A 13,616-nucleotide genomic window follows, 5' to 3' on the forward strand; every position below is an offset into this window, starting at 1 on the left:
GGGAGGAACGGTTGGTGAAAGGGCTGGAGGGAGGCAGCATGTCTGGCCTTGCAGTAATAGGCCTTGGGTTACTGCTGGTAATCCTGCCTTCCCCTTGTAGGGTTAGAGGTCAGAACATGTAGCCTCCTTGTCGTTTTTGCAATGACAAATGGAGAAAAGATTGAAGTTGTCAAAGATTTCATTTTACTTGGATGCACAATCAACACCCATGGAAGCAGCAGTCAAGAAATCAGATGACGTATTGCACTGGGCAAATCTGCTACAAAAGACCTCTTTAAAGTGCTGAAGAGCAAAGATGTCTCTTTGAAGACTGAGGTGCACCTAATGTAAAGCCATGATATTTTCAAAAGCCTCATATGCATGCAAAAGCTGAACAATGAATAAGGAAGACCAAAGAAGACTAGATACTTTTTGAGTTGTGGTGTTGGCGAAGAATATTCAAAGTACAATGGACTGCTGCAATGACGAACAAATCTGTCCGGTCCAGAATGTTCCTTAGAAGTGAAAATGGTCAGATTTTGTCTCACCCACTTTGGCTACATTGTCAGAAGGGACCATTTTCTGGAGAAGAATAACAAGCTTGGCAAAGTAGAGGGTCAGCAAAAAAGGGGAAGGCCCTCAACAAGATGGGCTGACACAGTGGCTGCAATGATAGGCTCAGGTATAGGAAGGATTGTGAGGTTGGTGCAGAATTGGGCAGTTATTTTATTCTGTTGTACATAGGGTTGCTACGAGTCAGCGCCAACTCGAAGGCACCTAACAACAGTAACAACTACTGTCTTTTTCTCCCACCTCACTGGCTCCTCTTTTTCAGTTTCCTTTGCTATACCACTCCTCTTTATCTCCCCAATCTCTGAACAGTGGAGTGGCTCTGGGCTTTGTTTCAATCCTCTCCCTTTCTTTGATCCATAATCAGCCTTTGATTTCATTCTGTCTTATGCCTTTATATGGAGGAGCTCTGGTAGCATAGTGCCTAAGGCACCTGACTGCTAACCAGAAGGCTGGCGGTTCAAAACCAACAGCCACTCCTTGGAAGGAAGGCTGGGCAATCTACATCCGTAGTGATACTGCCTCAGCAACCCAAGGAGGGGTCGCTATGAGTTGGAGCCAACTCGACAGCACACAACAACAACAACAACTATGCTGATTAACCATGAAAATGTGTAACTCCAGCCTCAAACTTGCCCCTGAATTCTAGATTCATATATTCAACTATCTACTCAGGATTTCTAACTTAGATATCAAAAGGCATCTCAAATACAGTAAATCAAAAGCTGAACTATTTATTCTGCCCCCACTCCCAATCTCTTACCACACCAAAAGCTTCTTATTCTATAGTCTTTCCCATCTTGATAAATGACAACTCCTTTCTCCCAACAAAGGCCACAATTATCTTGAAGTTATCTTTGATTCTTAACTTTCTTTAACCCTACACGTCCACTGCAAAATTCTATTAGCTCTACCTTCATAATGCATCCGAAATCTAACTGCTCTTCACCACCTGCACTGTAACCATTCTAGTATGACCAATTCTTCCTGCTTCAATTGCTGCAACAGCCTCTTCACTGGTCTTATTTCTACACTATCACCCAGGCATTGTTCTCAGTATTGTGGCCAAAGTGATTCCTTTAACTCTAAGTAAGATCATGTGGAGTAGCCAAAGTCTTTATAATGGTCCCTGTAATTTGTACCCCACTATTTTATACCTCTTCCTAGCCTCAATGTCTACTATTCTCCCTGCTCTTCAATCTGCTCCAGCCATACTGCCCTCCTAGTTGCTCCTCACTCTACTAAACACACTCCTTAGGACTTTTGTTCTTACTATTCCTTCTGTATGAAGCATTCTTTCTTCAGATATCAGTATGAGTCACTCATCTTGTTTAGGTTTTTACTCAAATATCACTTTACTCAGGCCTTCCCTGACAATCCAAGTTAAAATTATGGCATTCCTCAATCCTCCCTTTTCTTCCATATTTTTCTTCATAGCACTTTTAACCATCGAACATACTTCACATGAGGGTTTCTAAGGACAACAGGAACTCAAAGTGTTAGGAGCTAGAGATAGAAATTTGTGAGTCATTAGCAGGTAGGTGGTAGCTGAAGTCACTGTTAGGAATACCATAGAAAGAAAGAAGAGGAAAGAGTCAAAGACTACTAACATACAAGCACACAAAGACAACAGGAAGCTAGTGATAGAGACTAATAAAGAGCCAGGGAGGAGGTAAAAATCTAGTAGAGAATAATGACAACGATTTAGCATATGGAAATAATTTCTATCATTAGGAAAGGTGGAACAGTTGATCAGAAGATGCTGTTGCTATTAGTTGCCACTGAGTTGATTCCGACTCAAGGCTACTCATGTGTGTATGAGTGGAACTATGCTCCATAGTGCTTTCAAGGCTGTGACCTTTCAGAAGCAGATCACCAGGCTTGTCTTCTGAAGTGCCTCAAGGTAGGTCTGAAATGCTTTTGGCTAGTAACTAAGTGCTTAACCATCTGCACCACCAAAGGACACTAGTCAGAAGATAGGTGAAGAGAAGGAATGAGTTAAATGTGAGATGAGAATGGACATCAACAACATACGTGGACTCTCTTTTCAAAGAGAATGTGTGGAAAAGAGAAACGCAAATGAGCACCTACAGGAAACAAATCCCAGCACACTTAGGCAAACTACTTAACCCCAGATTCAATTTCATCATCTAAAACAAAAAATGGAGAGAACAATTACATTGCTCTTACAAGTGTCACTGTATCAAAGTGACATAATCAAAAGTCTTAGCAGAATAAAAATGTTATTAATATTTTTGTTAGTAAGTAGATAGGATGTTTCCAATTTTCTAGGAGGAAAAATCAAATGTATTTATATGCTGAACAGAGATGAAAAAAAGGTAAGATTGAAGAAAACAACAGGAAGGTGATGATATTCAATATTCCTTCTATAACTTATTAAAAATTAAAATTAAAACCTGTCAGCAAAGCCATGCAATTTGCTTTACATATGCAAAACATAACACCTTTTATAATGAAATCAACTTCAATTCGATAGAAAACAATATAAAAATGCAATCATCATTACTCAGTATCTAAACTTCTAAAAAACAAAACCCAAAAAAAATCCCCTGCCATCAAACTGATTCTAACTCATAGTAACCATACAGGGCATAGTAGAACTGTCCCAAAGGATTTCTAAGGCTTTAAATCTTTATGGAAGCAGACTGCTTCATCTTTCTCCATGGAATGGCTGGTGGGTTCAAAGTGCCAACCTACTGGTTAGCAGCCAAATGCTTTTTACCACTAATAAATTACTAAACTCTCACATCTAAAGATCTAGGTCTAGTTCCCATCCAGTCTACACACAGTATTACTACTAAATAAATTTTCCTATAACTCTGTTGCACAGGCTGCTAACAGCCATCCACCCTACTTTATATTCTACTTTTCTTACACATCATAAAATTCTAACTGGGAACCTTGTTATTAGAAAAAAGACTACACTTCCCAACCCTTTTTCAACTAATGTGGACTGGTTACTAAGCGATGGATGTATGTGAGCTCCCAAGAACCTTCTTTAAAATGCCTTTACATCTTTCTTCTTCATCATTTAGGTGCTTTGACTACTAGCTAAAAGGTTGGTGGTTCAAACCCACCCAGAGGGACCTTGGAAGACAGGCTGAAAGGTCATAACCTTGAAAAACATACAGAATAGTTCCACTCTGCACACATGGAGTCACCACAAGTCAGAATCAATTTGATAGCAACTAATAACAACATCCCTTTGTTCTTCATCCCTTCTTCCACACTATTGCCTAGAAAAAGAAAACTGAAACCCAAACTTCCATTTTGGACCATGAGCAGAAGAACCAGTTCCTATGAATGACAAGGCAGTAAGGTAGACAGAGTAAGGACTCAATAATAAAACAGTTCTACACTAGCTCTATACCGTGTTCCTAAGGGATCTTATATGAGAATGAAAATCTTAATTACTCATAGTAATTAACTAAATCTTGATTACTTATAATTAATTAAATCTTAATTACTCATAGCTAGGAACCCAATCCTAACATATATTGTGGCAATGCTATCACTTCCCTGATTTAATCCATACATTATCAAATATCTAAGACTACCCACAGGAGTTCTGGTAGCGTAGTGCCTAAAGCACTTGACTGCTAACCAGAAGGATGGCGGTTCAAACTCACCAGCCACTCCTCGGAAGGAAGGTTGGGCAATCCTACTTTCGTAGTGATACTGCCTCAGAAACCCAAGGAGGGGTCGCTATGAGTCGGCGCTGACTCGACGGCACATAACAACAACAACAACAACAACAAGACTATCCACAATCTAGCACAGCTTATTTGCCCTTACTCATATTTTCACTACATAGCTTTTGATTTCCTGCCACTAGGACTTTTTTAATATTAATGCCCTTTATTGGAATGCATCCAAACCTTCCCTTTAGAAGTGTTATTTATCTGTCAAGATCCTACTTGAAGCGCAATTCCTCTACCAAGTTTCCACTGCCAATAGAGACACATGTGATCTTTTCTTCCTTTGAACTATTAAGATTGTCTGTGCCAATCACCTAGCAATGCTCAATTTTCCTTCTAAGTGCATGCTCCATCATCCCTTGACCCATCCCCAGTTCCACACTCCTTAAGAACATGGGCACTCTGTTAAAAAAGACAGACAGACATATAATATAAGAGAGCAAGAATGAGGAAGTGAGAACGAACAAGGGTCCTTCCTCAAACGTTTTTCTATCTCCCACTATGCCCAGAACAGCACTTTGCATATAGAAAAAACCCTATGTTGATTTCTTGATAAATTTAACTCAGTTTATCAATTTTACCTACAAATAACCACTATGTTCTTTATCACCCAAAATTCAAGGACAGCATTACTTAATGACTAGACTGTAATAAAATCTGTTGGGTATAGCAATACATTAGGTTTCAAAAAAACATAGTTTATACTTAGTTAACTGAAACTTATCATAAAAAGAAAAAGCTACCAGGTGGAAGAGGAGCTAGAGTTCCCTTATTGTAAAAAATTAATGCTTACTAAATGTCAAAAGCATACAAAGCACAGGGAAGAATACAATGATAGTGGGAGAACTGCCCATTAGCTTAAATCCAAAAGACAAAGAACCAGAAGCAAAATAAAACAGCAGATGCAGATGAATTTGTTATATTTCTCAGCTTTGTTTTGCTACCACTGTCATTGTTCCCCTAAATCAAATTGGCATTTCTCCTTAATAATTCTAAAAATACATCATATTCCCAAGAAGCAGACTCTGAATTTAATACAGTGGGAAAGGAGGAATTTGAAGGACATGCAATTTTTTTACACTGTATATAAGCACTGGAAAACTTCCACTTTTGAATGTAAAACTATCTTAGAGGAAATCAATGTAAGACCTAAAGAGGTCTCTCAACAAAATGCTGAATAATAAGGTGAATCAGATTAAGTTAAAAATGGCATTTTAAGTATCCCCATGAACTGATTATTCCATATTAAAGAATTTAAAATTTATCAGTAGTCCTTTCAAGAGACTCCAATGAAGACAAAAGATAACTAAAATAAAAATTTTAAAAGCAACTGTCTTTAGCCTGCTTCAACTTTACCTGACTATAATAAAGAAATAAAGAATGATGTTACCTGAGGCAAGATTAATGGTAAATTTAGCTAAGGTATTTTATATTGACTAAATTTGTGCAATGGTGGTAGACACAGCAACTAATTATTATACTATCCTCAAATGTTATTGAGGATTAGAACAACAACTGTTTATCTAAAAAATGCCAAGTTTGCCAGTATGTCTCTCTAAAAATCTGTCAAGAGTAGGCAATTTTATTTCTGTAAAGCACCAGATAGTAAATATTTTAGGCTTATGGATCAAGAAGCAAGACTGAAGATATACAGGTTCTTAAAAAATAAGAAACTAATTTGCAGAAATTTTTACTGATGAATAATTGAGTACCATTTTTTGCAATAACAGTACAATAATAAGAACGGAATTATCTTTTGGGGGTATAATGTCACATAACTGGGGTTCAAAGTTAGTATTCCATATCATCATCAATCATGCAAAGCATTCTTAGTTACTGGGCCATATAAAACAGTCTTCAAAACTATCTAACCCACAGATTATTCTTTGTCATCTTTTATTCAAAATACTAAAGTTACATGAGAAACAAAACACTAACACCACAAATATCTTCGTTTTCAAGAGTTAGCTTTTAAGCAACTGCAATCAATCTGAATATTAAAACATTCAAATTTCTTAACAGAGTGCCTAATCTTTAACAATTCATACATTTCTACAAGTTCTATATTTATACAAAGCAACAATAATTTTCAAAGCAATGTATTTATTCTTCCTTGACTCCTAGCTAAGAGTTAAGCATAAACAAAGAATATTAAATGCATAAGACATATTTCTTTAAAACACTATAATCTAAGAATCCAAGTTACATAAGAGTAAAAACAATAGTTAAAAGCACATACTTAAGTGGCTGGGGTCTTAAAAGCTTGCAATCAGCTATCTAAGATATAAATGTTGGTCTCTCCTTATACAGAGTAAAAAAGGTTAATAAAAATCAAATACCCACAGAAACAATTTGTCCAAGATATTAATGGAGCATGGAGCCTCAGTCTACGGTGTCCCTGAGACCAGAACAACTAGATGGTACCCAGCTACCAATACTAGCCACACTCAAAATGATCAAAATTGGAGATCCTGGAGAGTGAGAGGAAAATTATGGTACAAAATTCAAAACTATAAAAAAGACCAGGATTACTGGTCAAAAAGAGATTGGTGAAACCCCTACATTATGGCTCCGAGAGACCCTTCAGAACTGGAATTAGACCCACTCCCAAGGCTTAACTCTCAGCCAAACAATAGACAGGCCTAGAGCTGAACATCTACACTAGGGAGATGTACCCCTTAGAACAGTCAACCATGGGAAATAAGAAGGGCATCATTTGCACAGAAGAAAGCTAGGCAGGCAGGAATGCATAGGTAAGAAGGACACAGGGAAGGGGAACCACAGGGAGGAGGTGGGAGGAGAGCTGTTACATTGTGGAGATTATAATCAGTATATTGAATGGAAAATGAATCTGCTCTGTAAAACTGCATCCAAATCATAATAAAAATTTCTTTTGAAAAAGTGTGTACTTTTATGGGAGCTCTGGTAGCATAGTGGCTAAAGCACTTGACTACTAACCAGAAGGCTGACAGTTCAGCCACTCCTTGGAAGGAAGGTTGGGCAATCCTACTTCCGTAGTGATACTGCCTCAGAAACCCAAGGAGGAGTCGCTATGAGCCGGGGCTGACTCAACGGCACATAACAACAACAACAACAACAACATATGGGAGCTCTGGTGGGGTAGTGCCTAAGGCATTTGACTGCTAACCAGAACACTGGCAGTTCAAACCCACCAGCCACTCCTCGGAAAGAAGACTGGGCAATCTACTTCCGTAGTGGTATACTGCCTCGGAAACCCAAGGAGGGGTCACTATGAGTCGGATCCGACTCGACGGCAGTGAGTTTGGTTTTTGGTTTTATGTATTTATAGGAGATCAGGAAGAAATAATTGAGGAGGTACATGAAATAATAACCACATCTGAAGAATAGGATAACTGGGGGCTTCTGAGTCAAATGCGGGTTATCCACTAGATTTCTTAAAAGTGGACCTTGAACACTTTTGGCAATATTAAGTAAATGTTTTGTTTTAAATTAACTATGAATATTACTCTGAATTATGTTCTCATCCTATTCTAATCATTAACTTAAACTTATATAACTTCACAAAAGTTAGTAATCTTGCTTCCCACATTTTTCAAAGTGAGCTCATTCAATTAGCATCTCAGCCTCACCAACAAGGGTCCTAGACTAGAAAAATATCACTCCTGTGATAGAAAAATATATCTGACATATACAATTGCCAAATTAAAAGAAATGCTCATTGTTTATTCCTAATAACAAATGAAAATGTTAAATTTCCATTTAATGTTAAATGAAGATATTAAATAATTAAAATATTTTCTTATAAATGACAAAATTAACCACTGTAGTTTTCTAATAACCTAATTTTATTTGTTATGGGAAAAGTCTAAAACCAACTAAACAAGATATATAAACCTAATGAGGAAGGGAAACTTACTGCTAACCAGAAATATTAAAATACAAAATATCATTTTTTACTCTTTTGGGGGAATGCAAAGCATTTTACAAGAGTAGTAATTTTTTAGTATTAATACCTCTGGGAGTTAGGTAAAGAATCAATTGATTTTTATACCTAAAATGTTTGGATTTCTGATCTTGGCACTTTAATATATATTACAAAAGCATTTTGATTTGACAAGTTTCCCTGGCCCTAGTAATTTGATCGAATAGAGCAATGAAGTGTCTTAAAAATTTGAAAAATGAGGCAGTAAGCTAAAAAGGTGTGAACAACTTATAGTTTAGAGGTTAACGTTGGCAAGAATTTTTCAGTACTCAATTACTTTTAATAACCCTCAACATATTTTATTCTAAACTAGTGGTTAAAGGGTGGAGAGTAGGCAAAAAGCATGTATATCCTGGAAAAGCACTCTAGGTTTTTCTAATAACCCTAAATCCAATTCAGAACCACTTCTGTACATATTTGTTAACACTCAAATTAAAAATATGTAACTAAATTATGGATTCTGTTTACATAAATCAGTGTTGGTGCAAAATTGCTAATCATTCTGAATTTTCAGTTTCTCTGGTTCCAAAAGTGATAAAATTTGAATATGAAGCATTAAAATAACACATTTAACTTGGAAGTCACAAAATTTTAGAGCTGAACACCACCATAGAAATTATCTAGTCTGAACATTTTGATTCTTCAAATAAAGAAAAAGACACCCCAAAAATGTGCCTAAGATCATGAACTAGAGGGTGACAGAGCTGGGATTTCAACTCTAATGTCTTGATTCTAACTTCACTGCCCTTTTAAATTGTCCAAACTGTTACATCATCTTCAGGCCACTTGAAATTGGAATTATACATGACAGAGATTTAAGAAATGTTGATTTTACCTACTGAAAAAGGGAGCTCTGGTGGCATGGTGCCTAAGGCATTTGACTGCTAACCAGAAGGCTGGCAGTTCAAACCCACCAGCCCCCTTGGAAGGAAGACTAGGCAATCTACTTCCCTAGAGATACCACCTCAGAACCCAAGGAGGGGTCGCTATGAGTCGGACCCAACTCAACAGCAGTAAGTTTGGTTTTGGTTTTTGGTAAGTGTAAAAAATCATATTTTATTTGAGTACTCAAAAGATTTTTCAAAAAATAAACACCTATTTTTATAGCAAATATTAATAGAACTTGAGTTCAATAATTTAGTAAATATATCCATTCATATAAAATTCTAAATAATTGCTACTTTGATCTTAATATTTAAGACATTTAAATAAGATGATTCAAATTTCTCGTGTTAAATTATTTTCTTCCACTTAACTACTAACACTGCAATAAGCACCTTAGTGTGAGAAACCTTAAGTCTAGAAATCAAGACATGTGGGTTTCTGCCTCAGTTTTTAGAATACTCTTAACTAGCTTATCAGCAAATTTCAACACCTGACTCTACTTCTTATGTCCTGATTAAGGATTATCATAATAACAGTAACTACTATACAAATTTAGTGTCAGACATCTTACCTATATCATTTCTAACTTTTACGTCTTGCGAAATAGGCATAAATTTTACCGATTTCACAAATGAGAACACTGAGGCTCAGAGATTAAGTAAATTTTCCATACAAGTTTGTTAGTGGCTGAACTAGGTATTTAAACCCAGTTCTGCCTGACTCCAGAATAAAGCCCATGGTCCTTACATTACACCACTTTGCCAATGCCTTGAAATAATGTGTGATCCTTGTCCCTAGGAAGATAAGAGTACTACATTTGCAGGGCTATTAGGGAGACAAAATAATAAAATACATGAAAATACATGCCAAAATATATATATTGTGATTCTTCAGTTATTAAACTAAAAGTTAATTTTTAGTAAAAGATTTAAAAACTAAGTTATACTATAGAGACTATTCTTATTACTGTTACTAGCAAAGAAACACTGTACAATTAAAAAAAAATTAATCTTGCCTCTAGTAACATTGTAAATAAATCTAGAAAATAGGCTTTTATTCCAAAGTGTAGTAGTTGAAACCTAAATTATTCTGAAAGCCCCACTAAGTCATATACATTAATTTTAAAGCATTTATTAAAACTAGAGGGGAAAAAAAATTAAAAAGACAAAACCTAATGGAACAGAAGAAATGAAGAAACCCAGATACCAGTCCCTGCCATTTCACATAGATGAAAACACCTTCAATTATTCAAGAAAAGAGGATGAGATGTTCAATACTGTAGTAGCACAGTGCCTAAGGCACTTGACTGCTAACCAGAAGGCTGGTGGTTCAAACACACCAGCCACTCCTCGGAAGGAGGGTTGGGCAATCTACTTCCGCAATCTACTTCCGTAGTGATGCTGCCTCGCAAACCGACTCCACGACACATAACAACAACAACAACATACAAAGTATTTAAGGCGCTCTGGTGGCGCAGAGCCTAAGGCATGTGACTGCTAACCAAAAGACTGGCGGTTCAAACCTACCATCCACTCGGTGGAAGGAAGATGGAGCAATCCACTTCTGTAAAGATTTACCTCCTCTGAAACCTAATGGGGGTCACCAGGAGTAGGAACTGCTGGATAGCAGTGAGGTTTTTTTTTTTTTTTTTCATGTTGTTGTTGTTGTTATGTGCCGTCGAGTCGGACCAGACTCATAGCGACCCCTCCTTGGGTTTCGAGGCAGTATCACTACGGAAGTAGGATTGCCCAACCTTCCTTCTGAGGAGTGGCTGGTGGGTTTGAACCACCAGCCTTCTGGTTAGCAGTCAAGTGCTTTAGCCACTATGCTACCAGAGCTCCTAGATAGATGGAGAATGCCACCCAAAGATATTTCAGGACTTATACTAGTAGGGGGGGAGCTCTGGTAGCATAGTGGCTAAGACACTTGCCTGCTAACCAGATGGCTGGCGGTTCAAACCCACCAGCCACTCCTCGGAAGGAAGGTTGGGCAATCCTACTTCCATGGTGATACTGCCTCGGAAACCCAAGGAGGGGTCGCTATGAGTCGGGGCCGACTCCACCGCACATAACAACAACAACACTTCCATAGTGATACTGCCTCGAAACCCAAGGAGGGGTCGCTATGAGTCTGGTCCAACTCGACGGCACATAACAACAACAACAACATGAAAAAAAAATAAATAAATAAAACAAACTCACTGCTATCCGGCAGTTCCTACTCCTGGTGACCCCCATTAGGTTTCAGAGGAGGTAAATCTTTACAGAAGTGGATTGCTCCATCTTCCTTCCACCGAGTGGATGGTAGGTTTGAACCGCCAGTCTTCTGGTTAGCAGTCACATGCCTTAGGCTCTGCGCCACCAGAGCGCCTTAAATACTTTGTATGTTGTTGTTGTTGTTATGTGTCGTGGAGTCGGGTTTCCGAGGCAGCATCACTACGGAAGTAGATTGCGGAAGTAGATTGCCCAACCCTCCTTCCGAGGAGTGGCTGGTGTGTTTGAACCACCAGCCTTCTGGTTAGCAGTCAAGTGCCTTAGGCACTGTGCTACTACAGTATTGAACATCTCATCCTCTTTTCTTGAATAATTGAAGGTGTTTTCATCTATGTGAAATGGCAGGGACTGGTAGTAGATTGCCCCATCTTCCTTCCGAGCAGTGGCTGGTGGGTTTGAACCGCCCGCCTTCTGGTTAGCAGTCAACCCATCTTCACCATCGTAAACAGATAAAGATACTGTTATTACTACTCTATAGAAGTCAAGACGCTTCCCCAATACAAGGTTCTCAGCCATGCCTTATGACATTAGTACCACTAAAATGTTCGGTAGACAGTGAACAACTTAACTCACGGCCGCTTTTTGTAAACGTTAACATGGGGGGAGGGAGGGAATTAGAACTAGTGTGAAGCATGATTATTAATAAACGCACCCTAAATAGAAAACAGAATTGAAGTTTTCAGGTTACATATTAGCTATACCCTACAGCTAAAAACACAAATTTAGCTCAAAATAAAGCATAGTGTATTTTCAGTCATATGTCCTAATATGTGACCTAGTAACATAACTACCTCTTTACACAAAAATCATCATTACCTCTGTGACTCTGGGTCCTTTTCCCAACCATGGTCAAAGCGTTCCTCTCCGAGTCCTGAAAAAAATTCCCACTCTGACCATGTCAATTCCTTTGGGGTACCTCTAGATACAACTTTTTTTTCCACTGCTCTTTTTACCTCCTTTGGACAACCCCCCTCCCCCCCTACACACACACAGAACCACACAAAACTGCCGATTAAAGGAGCGTTCTTCATCTGACTTACCCTCTGCGTTAAACATTCATCCCGTGTCTAATTGTGTAATCGCAAGCAGGAAAGAATGAGAACAAAACTGTAAACTCAGAAAACCCACATAAAGAAAAAATAGAGGAAGAGAAGGAAGGTGTGAGGAAGGTCGGGCCCCGCCTGTCAACCTCAGAAAAATGAGTAAGAGTGGGGCAGGCGGCTAGAACCAGGCTCCCTTGCAGCGCCAACTCCCACCGCCGCTCATTTCCCCTCACCTCGATCTCACGGATGTTGTTGGAGGTGACGAAGATGCCGATGCCAATGGGGATGAAGATGAGGCCGATAATGAAGAAAGTAGGTAGCACCGTGCCCGCCGTAAGGATGGGTTGCCAGGCGGGCAGCCGTTGTTGTTTGAAGGCCGTATTATCCGGTCTCCGGTTCTTAGTGGTACCCACGGGAGCACCCGGGGGCCCACCGTCCACTTCATCTTTAGCGTTATAGTTCATCGCCATCGACCCACAGGGCGCGGCTGAGCGACGCGCAGGTGGATCGCCGAGCGGACCCGCCTGCTGACCCTGACAAAAGATGCGCAGGCGCCGCTGCCGCCGCCGTCGCCGCCGTTGCCACCCCGGCTGTAGAGGCGGAAGAGGCGGGACACCCTTCCGCAGGCTCTCGCTGACCGGAAGCGGGTGTCGGCTGGAGACGCCAAGGGAAGAGAGAGAGGAAGGAGGGAGAAGACTGAGGGACAAGGGGAGGGGAAAGGGGAAGAGGATAGAAGGGGGAGGGAAAAGGCGGACGCACCCTGATCATCTGCCCTGTGACGACAAAGTGAGGGGCTCAACCCACGGAGCATGAAGCTACGTTAGCGCATGCGTGATCCTGGGGGCGAAGAGACCTCCGTGCTTGCGCCATAGATAAGTTTCGCTCCGCTCGCTGACGCTTCTGTTCCTACATACCAATCTGTAGCTTTGGTTATCATAGCGACCGACAGCCGTTCTAGTTCTCAAGCCCTGTTCCCGGCTTGAGCCATTCTCGTCAGCCCTGGAGCTGCTGACAAAGAGGTCTTTCTGATGGCTTCAGCGCCATCCAGGTTTTTCTTTTTACCTCGATGGTAAGGGAGTGGGAGCATTAAAAAAGATCACACCAAGGGATTTTGAGCCTAGTAGGGTTAGCAGTTTTTCGGTAAAACCGTGACCTCTAATTAAGGAAACCGTCGCTCAGGTGC

General features: G+C 39.6%; 1 protein-coding gene across 1 annotated transcript in view; it reads right to left on the reverse strand.

Annotated features, from left to right (window-relative positions):
* TMEM30A (transmembrane protein 30A) overlaps window positions 1-13,201 on the reverse strand; it is a 64,199-nt gene extending 50,998 nt beyond the window's left edge. Inside the window, 2 exon segments of the mRNA XM_007953250.1 lie at window positions 12,667-13,029; window positions 13,031-13,201. Coding sequence (XP_007951441.1) covers window positions 12,667-13,029; window positions 13,031-13,201 — 534 coding nt within the window.
* Between the last annotated feature and the right edge of the window lie 415 nt (window positions 13,202-13,616).

Source organism: Orycteropus afer, unplaced genomic scaffold (assembly GCF_000298275.1).
Source record: "Orycteropus afer afer isolate SDZICR_OR568_19922 unplaced genomic scaffold, OryAfe1.0 scaffold00380, whole genome shotgun sequence".
Lineage (NCBI taxonomy): Eukaryota > Metazoa > Chordata > Mammalia > Tubulidentata > Orycteropodidae > Orycteropus > Orycteropus afer.